Raw genomic sequence first — 16,583 nt, 5'->3', positions numbered from 1 at the left:
TATTCCATTAGAAAATTTCCAGAAGACAGGATGGGACATAATGCTTGGACAGCAGCTCGTCATTTTGTGTACTAGGTATTAAAATAGCACAAATGAAACTTTTAATAGTTTCAATTAATAACTTATCAAATTAGGGACTTCCTTACATAAAATCATTTTCTTGTATGGACCCCATCAAATTTTGAGGTCTCTTTACTGAAATACAATAAAGTGAGTTGATAATCTCAAATGGGGAAAAAATTTCTGGTAATTCCTAATGATAATATCAAAATAACATCCTATAATAATAATAACCTATCAAAATAACATCAAACATTTTTTCTATCAACATATATTAATACGTAATGGTATTATCCTGAGAAACAGTGCAAATAGGAAAATGGTAGTTCCAATGGCATTGGATCTAAATATTAATTAACTACCAGTGAGATCACCCACACCGCTAGACTGTACTGGTGTTGGCCAGGACCACTGCAGCCCAGGCCCAGAACTGAGGTATCTAGGTACTCAAAGAGTTGTATTGCCACATCCTTCTGTATAAAGTTAACCAAAACCGAAAGATTAGATATTGAAAGATAGTTTGCAAGGTTGACAATGTCTACTGATGATAGCTTGAACAAAAGAGAGTACAGCTGTCTCCTTAAGAAAATCTTGTACATACTGTCTCTAAAGGAGGTTTGACAATATTCATCAATGATGAGACTAGTTGTTATTTGCTGGCCTGCACCAGTCAGGAAGGAATATGAGTTCTCTACAGTCTCAGCATGAAATTGTTCATAATCTGTATGCTCCAATTAGTCCGAATCAGCAAGAGCTTTCCATCTACTGTTGTCAAAGCATCTTTCCTCATACTTCATCTATTGCAAGTAATTAAAATCCCAGGTGATCTGTGAAGATGGTTGAAGATAAAAAAATTAAAATAAACAGATACAAAAAGACAAAAATCTGTTGGGAGAACAATATAGACCCATAGAGCCTTCTGAACGAGCTCCAATTCCCTTAACCAGTAAGGGCAGACTGTCAACACAAGTCCCTCACCCCAACAGGGTAAGTCTGTCCCAACCTCAAAACTGAGGAAGGCAATGACCACAGCCTGTCAAATTCAAAATTACCTAACCTACAATCCCAATCCAGAAGCTAAATTAAGAGTATAGCCAATTATGTGAAATGAGCCAGTTACTATCTGTGATAGTTCCATGGTCATTCTGGTAGCTAAAAAATCTTGAGCTGATTCAGAACATATCAGATGGCTGTTAAAGGCACAAAGCATTAGCAGCCACAAAGGCTCCAATCCCACTGTGGTGATGAAACCCATAAACTCATGCAGGGACTTCGCTGACTAGCAGGTGACTGGTACAGCATAACCAGTCCCAAATTAATTCCATCTCATAACTCCCACACAAGATAGATACACTGTATTCTATGCAGTTATGGTGTAGGGCAACTCTCAAATTGCAGATTGGACACAAAAAGCACATCCATATCACCTCCTCACTGATTCCTCCTTACATGCAGACTGATTTGGTTTACAATACGTGTTATTACTCAGCTTATTAAAATCAGTGGCTTAAGAAATCCTCTCTTTTTTATTATTATCTTTAGCAAGGATGTTGCTGTCTTCAGTGGCAACTACATCTTTCCCTGGTAACATTCTTGGCAGCTATTCTGTGTTTGTGTGTGTATCATTGTGACATTATAATTATATGTGATCTTCTTTCAGAATTCAATAGGCTAAATTCCACACATTCACACAAAAATCAAATTTTGGCTATATATACTGTAAATATACTGTAAATGGTTGAAATTCTGTGATCAGATATATAATAGGTTATTGCTGAACCAACATGACATAATCACAAGAACATTTGCTTGATAACTGGAAATTTCCTCGTTGTCCGGTGGTCCATTAGTTTACAGTCTATATATTATGTTTATTATATACATATTATATATTACATTTTATTTTATATATAAATATATGGTTTAAATTAACCTTAAAATTGCCTGAATTTTCCTATACCTACTTGTAACACTGTGCAAAAAAAAAATTTCTGTGCAAAACTGGTATAAAACCCATTTTTAAACATAAATGCACAAAACCTTAATGAATGTCTAAACTTGCTATCTACAGAAATAGTGTAAACAATAACCACTTCCTCAAGATAACCTCATCATTTCAAGTTAATTAAGAAGCAATGGGATACTTTTGTTTTCACCTGACAGTTGGAACTGCTCTGACTGGACTGTAACCATTAGCAAAGCTTCCGAGTACTGCAGCAACTGTGAATCCTCATTTGTTTTCACTCTGTGCAGCCATAAAGCATGCATAAATGTTGCTTATTCAATAGAAAGCAACATTTTGGTGTATTTTAGTTGCAATAAACTATCTTGCATAACTGAATCTATTTATTTAAGCATTTGAAATATAAAATGCTGGATGAAAGCAGGAAAATACTCAGATTATCATAGAACATATCAGATAAATAATATAAAAATATTATTAAATACTTTGAAAATATATCTGTGCCAGAATTGATTGCAAAAGCTGATTTTAGGAACATACTTTCAAAGTATTTATAAAATATTATTTATCTATATATATCTGTATATATATATCTATATATTATTGAAAGCTAGACCATTTTATCATAAATAATCAGAAAATAATCAACACACATTTTGTGGGTTAGAGGTCAGATTACATTTTTGTTTTCAGTTTCATCTACTCTTCTTCAACTTTTCCTATGTTCCTTTCACTTTTACCACCTTTCCCCCTCTATTTAAAAAATTAATTTAATTTTTGCAAAGAAATAAAAACAAAAGACATACTAACAGGATATGCCATTACTTCTGCAGTAAAACATAACATTCCGGTCCCCCTCCTTTTTAACAGTTATTTTCAAGGGTAGTGGGCCTGATTCTGAGTCCCTTAAACTAGTGTAATTCAGGAGTTACTCCATTACAATAAATCAGAAGTTAATTATTTGGATCCATCATTAGAGATGGTCAGGAAATATTTTGACAAAGCAGGTGTGGGTTTTTTTGTGCAGAAAAATGCCAACATGTCAAAATCAAAACTTTTCATGGGAATTATCAGTTTCAGTGAGACTTTGATCAAAAAGGTTTCCCAAGTCCGGGATAGAACTTCGGTCAAAACCAGAGAGAGAATGAGAGCAAGGAGACACACACACACACTTCCCAGAATAGCCAACAGCCTGGAGATTTAGGCATTCACTTAAAATGTGAAAGATTCAGATTTAAGTCTCTGATCTAAATCAGGAAGATTCCTCCATATCACAGGAGACTAACCTAACCACCAGGCAATTGACCAGGGACTCTCTCTCTGGGAGTTCATCAAAAAACTTTAAAAGGTCTTGGTTTCATACCAAGGTGGAATGGGAAAGTATTTGAAAACTTGTAAATTTTCACGGGACAAGAAAACCATTTCCTGACCAGCTCTACTTATCATTGATTACACTCTGTATGCAGATGCCTTTACTAACCTACAGTAAAAAAGTCCACACTCTTTAAGGTTCAAGCTCACCACATTCCAGAGGCTTGGTTTACAACAATAAAGTAACAAACACCTGCTCACACCTTTTCCCAGGCTTGACTGTACAGAAGGTTTTTTCCCCTTAGTCCATAGTCCACATCTTTCTTCTCTCCGAGAGACTATCACACTTCCTTTATAGCCAGATGATGATGATGATGATAAGTCGTCTCATTCAGTGAGTCAACAGGACTCATTTAAACCTTTCCTAGAAATACCAACACTCAATAAAGAGAGGGTGTTTCAGGAAAACACTTCCTAGCCCAATACATTCTCACAACAAATTGCAAACAAAAAAATACAAGTATAAAATCAGAGGCCTTTTAATAGCATTGAATAAATAAAAATAAAGCAATGATGGTTTAGAGATGAGAGACCAAGAAAAAAGATAATCCTCTATTGTTTAATCTATATTAATCTTGTAATCTGTATTATATTCTGTTACAAACATAAAATAACTATCTCAGAACTAGAAGGAAAATAGTAACACTTTACTTCACCAATACAAACAGCTACAAACAGCCTAACGGTACCTAAGAAATATTAATTAGAGACCATGTAAATCTAAAAAAGGTATTCTAAATTGTTTCTTAACTCCTGCTTCTGTCTTGATCTCGGCTTTCATCTTCTTTCCTTCTCTTTTTCTTTTCCACCTATACTGTCTATGTTTTCAGTATTGTTTTCATAGTCATCCTTCCTGTTTGTTTTTATTTCCTTTTAGTTTCAGTCTATTGTTTTCTCATTTTCCATTCTTCTCCTTTCTACTATAATAGAGTATTCTACTCTTAAAGTGCATAAATAGACCTAAATAAACAAAGTAAAGTCAAGGCCCTGATCCTGCAATGTAGTCTACTTACCCACTTAAAATTAATCACGTGTATAAGTGTTTGCAGGACTATGGCCTCACGTATTCATTTCATTCTTAGCATGTGCTGATATTGGAACAATAATCCACAGAGGATTATAGCATTTCTTCATAATTTACTAAAATAAAGTTACATATTTTATGTTCCAACTATAAGAAATACATTTTACCTTACATAAAGAGTGTACACTCATGGTCAAATCTTTCAGAACTTACTTAGGCAAAACTTCCACTGCTTTCAATGGTGAGTTTCACCTGAGTATAGAGCGAGTGAGGACTTCAATACTTGGCTCATCTTTACACACCTACAACTATCAGGAAACAGTTTTGATATTTTGTAAACTGTACAAAGAAATTAAACTACAACACCTTGAAATGTGAAGAGTAACCTACTTCGATGGTTTCAAAATACTTAGATATTTAATACAGATAATGGCCCTGATTCTCCAGCTGAAGTGCACCTGGCAAAAGCCCAGAAGTACGGGACAAAGGTGGCTTTAAGTCACCTTTGTGACCCCATGCCCAGATTCTCAGGCTGTTCAGGTGCTGCTTCTGTCTTTGTCATAAATTTAGAGCAGCCTTTAAATTGCTCTAGTCTATGCCACCTTCAGGCAACCCCTATGGGCCATTATAGCAGACTGGTACCTCTTTTCATGGCCACTCCACCTATACTGGAAGCCCAGTGTAGAGCAGTTTAGGAGATGCTATGATGATTCTGTACCACTAGAGAATCACCCTATGCAAGGGGAGTTATCTTGTGGTTATGGAAACAGGATTTAAGGCTGCTTTTAATCCTGGGATTGTTGCAAAGCAGTTCCAGCAGATTGATTAATCTGAGGAATATTCTGAAACTATTATTACTGGAAAAAGTTTCTTTCCAAATGGTTACTCTGATAAATATAAAAGTCTAGTGAGTAAATTATTCCTTATTTGTGGAAAAGCAAAGAATGCAAGAAAATAATCAGTACCTTGTGGCGTAATCTTACTAGAGGCTGATAGGGCTTAAAGTCATATCCTTCCTTGGCTGGCAACCCTTCTGCTCCCAACAAAATGCATCCAAGAAATAAAACAGCTGACCACCACATAAACATCCTTACTGGTTTGTTCCTGTCAAAATAAAAATAGCAAAAGATTAATGAAGGACCTTAATAAATAATTTTGTCACAAATAATCTAATAAAAGCTAAATATATTTAAATTCTATTTGTAGACTAGAATAGATGCTATCAAAATGATCTATAATAATCTCTCTGATAACCAAAAAAAATGATGGACTAGTGTTTGAGAATCAAATGACTAGGTTTATTGGACTAAATATTTTCTAATCAGCATTCAGCACTCATACCATAGCTTGACTGTGGGGAAAAAAACAAAAACATGAAAAGGATAGTATGTAAAAGAAAAGCATTGAAGAAAATTTTTTATGTATTATTTAAATAATTAATAATTATTCAAATTATTTTTTAAAACTGAAGAGGAGAAAAGGAAGAGAACACCAATAACATGCCCACTGCTTTTGGTTCATAACCAGTCTCTAGCATTGAACTATCTACCTTAGGATACCATCTCCAGGATATATATTCGCTATTCTAGTTATCGTACAGAATATGCAAATTTAAGCTTATGTAAGGCATTGTACATGTGAACACACACCCTATTTATGTCCCAATATACTGGGGAGCTTCTTAAATCATGATACTGAGGCACACATTTATGAGCTGCATTAATGATGTCTTCACATGATGTATATTTCTATTCCACAGACTAAAATTCCAAAGTACTGTCCCAGTATGTGCTGGAATCAGGGTAAGAACTGGATTGGATTCTTTGGGGGAAAACTCTTAATTGTTCCAAAAATCCCCAAGCTCCCCAAGAAGTGGCTGAGCTCATTTAAAACAGCTCAGGAAGGGTGTGAGGGAACAAAGATTCTGGAACCTATCAGGAACTAGTCTGATCACTGGAATAAAGTAAACAAGCCCCAGGGCCTGTTCTAAAGTTACAATTGTCTGCAATGACTGCCAAGAATAGATAGAACAAGCACAGTCCCACCATACTCCTTCCATTCCCCAACACAGCATGTCCCTTGGTGCTGCAAGAATTGTGGTACAAAGCCAATATTCCACTGGCTCTGGGTCACCTGCAGAGCCCCTGGGCTGGTATTCACTAATGGCTAGTTCTGCTGATTTTGTGGCCCAGCAGAGGGGGCATAAAGAGGCCATGATGAAACCCAGAATTAGGGCCTCAGTCAGGAGCCTGGTTAGTCAAGACATCACATACAGGAGAATTAGGGATTAGGAAGGTTTCCTATATGTTTATTTAATGATTTGTTTAATGTATTTTGTTAAAACTTTTAAAACAGTTAAAACCTGTTAAATATGTATATCCCCTAAAGTATGAAATAGGGAAAATATAACTTTAAAAGTATAATATAAATATCCTGTGAACAGGTACTTTTCTAGTTATTACCCAGAATTAAAGGGGATGTGCATAAAGCACATACAGATATTGCTTTGTATCTTTGTTTTGTTCCACTATGTTCTAGGTGTAGTATCTATAAGTATACTTTGAAAAACTTGATCTTGGTTATGTTGATGTAACACCAGTAAACTCAGAACTTAAACACATGCTCCTGACTGCCCGCTATTCATGTCAGACACACCCAGAAAAATCTATTAGCCTTAAGTGAGAAGTATGTCAGAAAAACAACAAAATAACTTTGACTTTTTAACTGTTGATGTTTTCAACTGTTGTTTTGTTTGCATAACCAGTGCAGTTACTTTGTGTATATTTGTGGAGTGAAAAAGATTGTTTTGGAATACAAGCAGGGTGTGTGCATGAAGGATGATCCTGTGATTAAGACATTAAACTGGGGCTCAAGAGATTCAGATGCAGTTCCCGCTTTTGCTGCAGAATTGCTATGTGACCTTGGGCAAATCACTTCATCTTTTTTTTTTTTTTGCCTCAGTTCCCCATTGGTAAAATTAGGATAGCACTTCCTTTCTGATATCATTTGTCTCTCTTGTCTAGAGCTGGGCAATTTTTTTTTTTTTTTTTTTTTTGGGTGAATAGGAAATTTGCTGAAAAATGCATTTTTCAGGCACCAATTGCCCTAGCAAATTTGGATGGAATTTAGTGAATAGTTTTGGCCATAAGAACCTGAAAACAAACAAAAGAACAAACCAAAAACAAAAATTAATCATTTCAATTTGAAAGAACCAACAAAATGGTGATTCAAAATGAGATTTCATTTACAGAATATAATTTCATATCACCATTCCAAAATTTTTCTTTGACTTGAATACATTTTTTTCTGTCTTTCAATTTTCTGACAAAAAAAAATGCAGTTTCAATTTAAAAAACAATTGCTTTCCCCAGATTTTCAGTTTGGCCAGTGAACTGAAATAATAATTATTCACTCAGCTCTAGTCTTCTCTATTTATATTGTAAAGTATTTGGGGCAGGAACTCTCTCTCTCTCTTACTATGTGTTTATACAGAAACTAGCACAATGGGACCAAGATCTTGGCCTGCAATAGTAGTACAATAATAAATAATAATGACTATTCCCGTTCAACTAAGTTTGGTGGGCATGACGATGGAAAAAAGAGAAGGGTAGAGTGAGGGGAAGGGTGGATAAATCCAGCAGTTTATGGATTCTCCACCATTGCATAGACCCTTCACAGAACTGAAGAACAGTAATGGAAGGAGTCGCTCCGGTTTCAAAACTGTAACAGTCCATGGCCATGGGGAAAAGGATTTAAGCAATTTCAGCCTTTGAGAATCTCTCTTTTGCCAAGCCTAGTTACTGGAGTTGGTTCAGGGGCAAGGATTTCACCTTGAAAATCTCTATTACCAGTAACCTATAAAAGATATATCATGCACTATGCACATTTATGATACTATAGAAATGATAATAAATATTACAGTGTGATCTGCTGAAAATGATGGAAAGCCCACTGGTAAAACTACAGGGTTCAAAAGTATTCCACATAATTCAAAACACTGAAGCAGCCATTCTCTTTCTTTCTTTCTGGAACAAAACATCTTCTTCTGTGTTTAGAAAGCACTCAATATTTTGGAAACTACTGCCATTTTAATAATAAATAATAATAATCTCAAAAGGGTTGATTCAAGCTTGAAGTTTTTAAAATTTTAAAATAGTCTCTCAATCCCAAGCTTCCTTAGACCCAAATCCAAAAGGCACCTGAAATTTAGTTAGGTGGATTTCATGAGTCACAATATGATCTTCCAGGACCTGTACTTAATAAAATTGTATTAAAACTAATGGTATTTATTTAATGCATTTTACCTTTAGAAGCAATTTTAAAATGTTGAGATTTCTTTTTAACTTCATATTCAGCCATTTTATATGGTAGATAACATTTAAGTGTTAACAACACAAAGAACACTTTGAAAAACAGTTAATAACACAGGATAATTTATTTCACAATATTTTGAGGTAACACCTCTAACATCAAGTGCAGAAACCCTTCAATAACTAATCTTATTTGCATAGGTAATGGTCAATTTGTTGACAGCTCATTGGGATTGCTGAAAAACCCAGTGTAAAACCTGAGAGAGAGAAAGTTTAAATCCAGATCTTCTCCTTGTTCAAAGCCCAATTATTGGATATTGCTTGTGGATTATGTTGTCATCAAAAAAGGGAAAGAATCCTCCTGATTAGATGCAGAGCAACCTTCCATTGCTGCTGCACCCGTCTGTTCTGTGGGAAGAGGGGTTGGCTGTTGGAACTACACCAGTTACTCAATTTCAGGCTGTAGGGGCATTCAGAGTTTGCTCTTTAAGGATACCAACCAGATAGTTAAATGTAAAAATAAATATATGGGATAGTGATATCAATATGCTAAATTTCATACATCATGCACCTTTGACTGCCTTACCGGCACTCTACCCATTACTCCATTATCCTGGACTCATTCTAACATTCCAAACCTCTGAGCAGCTCCAAAGTACTGTTCATTTGAAAAAAACTATGTACCACACAAATCTTTGCTTCTGTCCCTCATCCCAACACAGAATTTCACTATCAAAATGGCACTGTTTTGGACATACATATTTCAGTCCCAGACCAGTGACAGGTTTAAGCTCTGATATCTTGTGATTCATTAGGATTAAAATGGTTACTTTATGTTAGTGAAAAGGGGAAAATCCCAGCTTCCTAATGCTAATGCACTTGCTTCTACCTCTGAAAGGTCCTTAGATATCAAAGACTTTAAAATTATGACAAACAGAAGAGGCTGCCAAGAGCTACTGGAAAGTCATAGAAAGTTCATGTCACAGTTGCTTCTGAGGAAAGGTGAAGTTTTTTCTTAAGAAAAATGTTTTAACATCCTCTAGTTCAGATGTCCTCACTTTCTGTTGACAGTTGTAAACACAGGAATCCACGTGTTTGGTGGAATGCCAGCTTTTGTGTGTGTTGCCCATTTTTAACTCGTTTGACCTAATGTACAACTGAAGCAAATACCATATATTTAGATTCATCTCGCTTGAGCTACAGTAATCAATAATTGTCTTGTTTCTTGGTACTTAAGAATGACACCTTCAGAAACAGAAATACAGCTGGGAAGGTAATTTATATACTGTTCCCATAAAATTTTATTTAAGTACTTATATATGTCAACCTGTATTATCTGAGCACTTCACAAACACAAGACCACCCTTCTTCCTTAACATGATATTCTCTAAAAATCAAGAGACAAATCAATACATCTGTTATTAAAATTGGTGCATTTCTCCTTTTTAGGGCTCATATAACTCCCAATGGTATTGGGAACCCACACTATATACTATATTTTATAAATGAATGTCTTATGGCTATTCAGTTTCTACAGAGTTTGTAAGTGTCTATGGACATTCCATATATTCTTCTACAAGGTACTATACAATCATCAACCGAAATACCAAAATTACACCTGATTGAGAACTCTTCAGCATCATAAATACCTTCCCTCTGTCAGACGCATCAGCCCTACATTAATGATTGTTTCTTCCAAAACAAATTCTAACCTAACCTCTGCAAAATGTCAAAGGAACAGGGATTGTTTCACTGCACAAAGGGTGGGACAGAATTTCTTTGCCATGCAGGGAGGGCTACTCCTTTCCCCTGTGAAGTTAAGCTTCACTGAACAATGGTTTCTTGTACCAGGGAGATCAGGAAGCAGCAGATCAGGTTGGAGGATGCAGCACAGAAGCCACTGCATCTGCTGAGGGGGACTGGTGATGGGTTCTCCTCCTCTTCACCACATGGAACTCGCCAACTCCCAGCCCAGCTAACTGGGATGGACAGTGGGGGAAAGCATTTGTGCAGTAGATACTTCTATCATTTAGATGAATGTTATTTGTCATCTGGAATGTAGTGGGGTGCCCTGCTCCTCCTCTTACACAAAAAACAAGCAAAATTTAATTAAGAAGTTATAACTTAATAAGTACCAGATTAATCTGCTTTATAAGAATCACACTGACACTTCTCATAAAAAGAGTGTTACAAGAGCCTAATTTTTGTGTTTCTTATAAGACCATGCATTTCAGAGATGTACTGTATACTGAAACTCATCTCCCCAGACAACGTAGTAAAAAAGATGAGGAATGAGATCTATGCAAGTCATTCTGTTTATTCAATCTTGAAATAAGAGATAAAGGTGATCTTTAGAAGCAAGCTGACTTACTATTTTCCTTCTCCCTTAGCATCCTGCAGCTAATGCACCTATGCTACCAATGTTTAGATGTATGATAAAAAAAAAGTAACAGAAGTAATTACACAGAAGCAGAAGAGTGCCCTAAGACTTCGAGAACATGACTATGTTTAGAATGTTAAAAGTCTGGATTATCATTTCCTTTTTACTCATTTTATGAGAACTCAACTAAGGTTAAAATGTGAACAAGTTGGGGAACAGTTGTTATCCTATATCCTTATGTCCATGTTCCAGGTACTACTGCTGCTCCTCTATCCTTGTAATTATATCATGCTACGTACTAACTGTAGTTTTTCAAACTCACTTGAAAGCAAGGACTATTTCTGCCTGTTTTTGTCCTTATTTATGGCTTTCACTAAACCCCTCCCAGCTTTCATTCCCTCATAGCACAGCCTGACCTCACTGGTCTTAGTTCAAAACCTGGCTCCCTGGAGAGCTCCCACCAGCAAGCCACTACTACTTTCCCACCATGTTTCCCACCACGTAGTCCTCTTCTTCCTCCTAAGGGTAAAGTTGTCCCTTATATAGTAAAGCATCCTTTATTTCAGCAGTCCCTGCTTCCAGTCTGCAGTGATGTGACCCATTTGAAAACTACAACTTCAAAAATTCCTGGCTTTAACAGGGCTGAGAGCCTTTAACAGATTTATTGGCCCATGACTGGCCTTAAACGGCTAGCATGCTCTATTACAGAAGGATATTTTGCATAAGTAAACTGATACTCAAGAATCTTCTGACTACATATGTGCTGTAACTAGAACACTTTCGTGGTAATGCAAAATCAGGCATGGATGTTACTATACCAGGTTAATCCAGAGGGAAACCAAATGTTCCCAATGGATCTTTGGTACTGAAGAGCTGAAATGGCACTAGAGCATGGAATATTTCTTTGGAATTTTGAAATTAAAGTATACACAAGGAATGGTATTTTCTTTTCATTTTCTCTGGTAACAATGATCTAGAAAAATAAATATGCTGAAACAAGGAAACCAGACTTGTAATGTTGGGGTAAAGATTATTTACCAGTATATTGGTGAAATTGTTTGAAAATAGTTAATTGTTCACTTAAAGGTCAGTATCAACTAGAGGTTAACAGTTCTGCATGCTAAAAATGGCCATCCACTTTTGGACCTGTGTCTCTCTTGTGCACTGGAGGAAAGTCGCATTGTACAATGAAAATGTAGGTTACAGAATAGTAATTTCACATAAGACAGTGAGGAAAGTCACATTCCTACACTCATCCATCTAAACTGCATAAATTTTGGCCTCATATGATGTGAAAGAATAGAACTCTTACAATTTTAAAAATTATCTGACCTTGTAGGGTTTTTTCTTTGTAGTGGTTCAAAAGGGGAGAAAATTATTACATGATCAGTCTTCTGACTTCATTGCCTCTTACCTTGATGGGCACTTAAAATGTAAATTAAAGAAGAAATGCAGCTTTTAGGACAGGCTCTGCCTAAAATCCCAGAGGTATGAGGTCTGCAGTTCTTATCTGCTGCTCATTTAGTTTGTCAAAGTCAGACAAAATTTTTCTTGATAATTTCTGCTTTAAAAAGCCAGTGTAGAGGGTACTACTCTACCTTAAAAACAATGCCTACTTTTTATTACATCTTTATTATAAGAGTAACAACATATATGTATTAATACTATTCTAGTTTGAGGAAGGAAAACTGTCAATATTAAATACGAGGAGACACTAAAACTTCATCCAAAATCTAGACTGTCCACTTACTGTCCTGCATAAGTGGCCATCAAAAGTCATGATTTGGCCCTGGGCATGTGTATTATAGTGTCTAATGCAATAGAACCCTAATTCCTCACTGAGATCTGTAAGCACTACCACAGCACAAATACATTTTAATACATTTAACTTGAAATATCATAAAAACATACTAGAAAAATGTTCCCATTTTATGTTGTACTTGAAGGATGTCTGCCATGATTCAACTACAACAAATTACTTCATGATCTTTTTGGTTTCCAGTATGCATTCCTTAGGCACCCAAAACTCCAACTGATGTTAATGACTGCAGAATTGGGCACTAAATCTTGTTTGTTTATTTATTTTAATCTGATTGTTAAGTATATAGCATATACTTATATATAAAGTATATAAGTATATTTTCATATATTTTTGTCTTGTGTAATTTTACATTCATATAGCAATTTCCTTTATTTTCTTAATAGTATATGATAGTTCTTATGTAATGTTTTATTTTTATTTGTTTTAGATCTGGATAAATCTGAGCATAAAATGGCAGTGCCCTTGTTTAACAGCTCATTACATTAGAATATGTGGTACATTTAAATACCATGCTTTTACCAAGTATGGAGTAAACAATATAAAATAATAGTCACAATAAGAGTTGTAGATAAAAAAGGGAGTTAAAGATAACTGATGGACGCAATTAGAAGTTATAGATCAAACTGAATCTCAAAGAAAATATAGCATTGAAAAAATCAAACAGATTTACCAAAAATAGTAATATGTAGAAGGAAAAAAATGTTTTCAGCAAATAAGAGAGGTATCAACAAAAGTAGCTTTTTTGGGGGGGAAGCCTGCATCCTTTGCATTTTACTTCCATCATTGCAAAGGGAGATATTATTTGGAACAGTGGTGAAAGAGGGGCTCTATAATTTTTGCACCTCTTGAACATAAAAACTGAGTACCCACTCAGGTTTATTCTGTATGACAGACAAAGGTGTTGGAAATGTCATAAGCATAAGTCATGTATAGTGAGTGAGTTTGGACAGATCAGAGAAATACTTATGCTATGTGTAAGGGGATAGTTGGAGCCTTGTAGGAGAAATCCATCCTATGCCTCAGTAAAAGTTAATTGGCCAAAATCTTTCTCTGTAAATCTGTGATTCACTGCTTTAATAAAAATTGAAATCAGAAGGTATGCTTTTAGTCCAAATAAAGATGTGAATTAATAAACCTGAGTGTCTCTCCCCGAATAGGTTTTGTTCCTCACCTAACAAAGGGCAAACAGAGCATCTGCCTCACTGACTCTTCTCAAGGGCAATGTGGTCTTTATGTTCCCATTGTTATGAAGGCTAGGGTCTGAATTTGCTGGCTGGACAAGACAGAGGTGATGCTGGCCTTGAGGGAATTAGGCAAGGGCTATAATATTGGTATATGCTCCTTATTGAATTGTTGGTTGCTTCTCTTCACCATTGCTTAGGGGCAGGTTGTAAGAGTGAACCACCCCTTTCTATGTGCTATGCTTCAGCACCAATGAATAAATCATTTGCTCATATTGCAAAAGCAGTTTGATCAGATTGTCAGATATTCATTTCTGTGTAACTTTTAACAGCTTTGTCAGTTGTTAGAGAGAGTTTGTAGCTATTCAGTATTTAACAGCATTCTTTCCAAAACTTCTGTGGAATTTATTTATCACCTCATGTGTCATACTAATGACCGCACCGCACATTAAGTGGGGGGTGGGAACATGTTGTCTGGTTTGTTGGAGGAAGGTGTGTACCTCTTTAAGAGGTTAGAAAGAAATAAATTGGATTGGTAAAGGATTTAAAAGGAGGATTTATTAAAGAAGCGAAAAAGGGGGACTGGGGCTCCTATGACTGACATGGCAGGAAGCCAGCCCTCCCTGCTTTATAGTCCTCCTTAACCCTTATTTGATGGAGGGATGGTGAGGTTCCAACTGCAGGTTGGCTGGGGTCCAGAATGGGTATGGGGGCGGACTGATGGAAGCCTCCAGGTATACATGAAAATCATCATGGAATTACCTGCACTGAACACTTTTATCTGCCGAGTACTCCCAGACAGTTAAGAATAAAGTTGCAACCTAATTAAACCATATCCAGTGCCTCCTGTCCTTCTTCTGGCATAGCCAGACAACATATACCCAAAGCCTGTGAATTACAATATGGCTTCTACTACACATTTGTAGCCATTTCAGAATAAGACAAAACACACTTTCTAACTCTATCCTCAATATTAGCATCATGTATTAGCAGGAGAGTGGGGAGCAAGACACAAGAAGTAATTCTTCCTTACTTCACTTACAGCATATTGTTCACCATGGTATTGCTAAAGTATTCTGGGTCCATTATTTTTAAAATATGTATTAGTTTTATTCTGTCTTCACCCATACCACCAGGAGCTGTGGTGATTCTTCAGCAGCCAACCCAGAAGAATATCCTTTGCACTTCCAAATACAACATTCATATTATCTACCTGTACAAGATGTATATACAACCACTGTCCTCAATCTTAAACAGTAGCAAAACCCACATAATTGCAGCTCATTTTGACCCTCACTTCTGAGACATATATCTTCCTGCTCATGCTAGAGATGCAGAAAAGAGATACTTCTGTACACTTTAATCATGCATAGACACTCATGAGACACTTATCCAAACCCAGCTAAGCATAAAACTCCCAGTTCAGCAGCTAGAATTCAGCCTAGTACATGACTGCATGCATTCTTGATTGGAAAGTGCCATAACTGAATACATTGCACACAATGATGTCAAGCAGGATGAGTCTTCAGTCTGGCCAGTAGACCATACTGGAACACATCTTTTGAATCCCGAAACCCTCTGATTGCCACTGGAGTGCTCAATGATGCAAATCATTTAGTTAGTTAAACTGCTCCTCTCTGTTAAAGTGGATAAAATGAGGGAAACTCATGCATTACACATGCTTTGCTTCACATCAAAGGCATCAGAAGATTACCTCAGTATCCCTGTTTCTTCTGCTGCTGATGGATTCTTAATGCCCAATATTATCTTATAATTAGTGTGGTGTACCCCTGAAGTATATCCAAGGCCCAAGAGATCTAGATAATTTGAATATTTATCCAAATCCTATAAATACCTGAGCTTTTGAGCTGGATAAGTTTATAAGAAGTGCATCTCCAAATATTTTGAAGTTTGACCATCACCTCAGCAATTTAAATTTTAGTGAAACTTCTTCTAAACGGTGAAATAATTCTTAAAAGGTGCTGAGCATTTACAACTTCTATATAAGTACCAGGGAGTTGTACATGCTTAGTGCCTCTCACAATTTTGCCCAGTACATGCACATACACGTTGTTATAGTTAAAACATGAAGCAATAGAATTATTTGCAACAGAAAAGGGATTAGGGATACTCTACTGCTCATCACATATTGTCTGAAATTACTGTGCCATTGTAAATATTACCTTGAGAGAACTCATAAAAGTATTTTTCAGTGTTCGAGCATAAAAAGAAATAGACCAAAACAGTGCAATATTCGAGCTTTATTCTTTCCCCCCACATAAGCTGTTCTTTCTGATCAAGCTCTTCCTGAAAGTAAAGTTCTCCAAGTTCCTACATACAGTCATACTATAGCACTTTATATTGAGTCTATTTATCCTAAACTCCTTTTGATCACATTTATCTGAGACAAAAAAATTAACCATGAATACCATAATCTACTTGCACATTTAACGTTCTATTTTATCCCCTTAA

At 36.0% G+C, this 16,583-nt stretch overlaps 1 protein-coding gene across 1 annotated transcript in view; it reads right to left on the bottom strand.

Moving 5' to 3' along the window:
• Positions 1-16,583, bottom strand: part of FSTL5 (follistatin like 5) — a 488,015-nt gene that overhangs the window by 445,116 nt on the left and 26,316 nt on the right. The window contains exon 2 of the mRNA XM_067551803.1: positions 5,384-5,522. Within this exon, the coding sequence (XP_067407904.1) occupies positions 5,384-5,506 (123 nt within the window). The 5' untranslated portion in view covers positions 5,507-5,522. The remainder of the gene's footprint in view (positions 1-5,383; positions 5,523-16,583) is intronic.

Source organism: Emydura macquarii, unplaced genomic scaffold (genome assembly GCF_026122565.2).
Source record: "Emydura macquarii macquarii isolate MOO-44397 ecotype Brisbane River unplaced genomic scaffold, CSIRO-AGI_Emac_v2 contig_1363, whole genome shotgun sequence".
Taxonomy (NCBI): Eukaryota; Metazoa; Chordata; order Testudines; family Chelidae; genus Emydura; species Emydura macquarii.
This window is presented reverse-complemented; position numbering and strand designations above follow the sequence as displayed.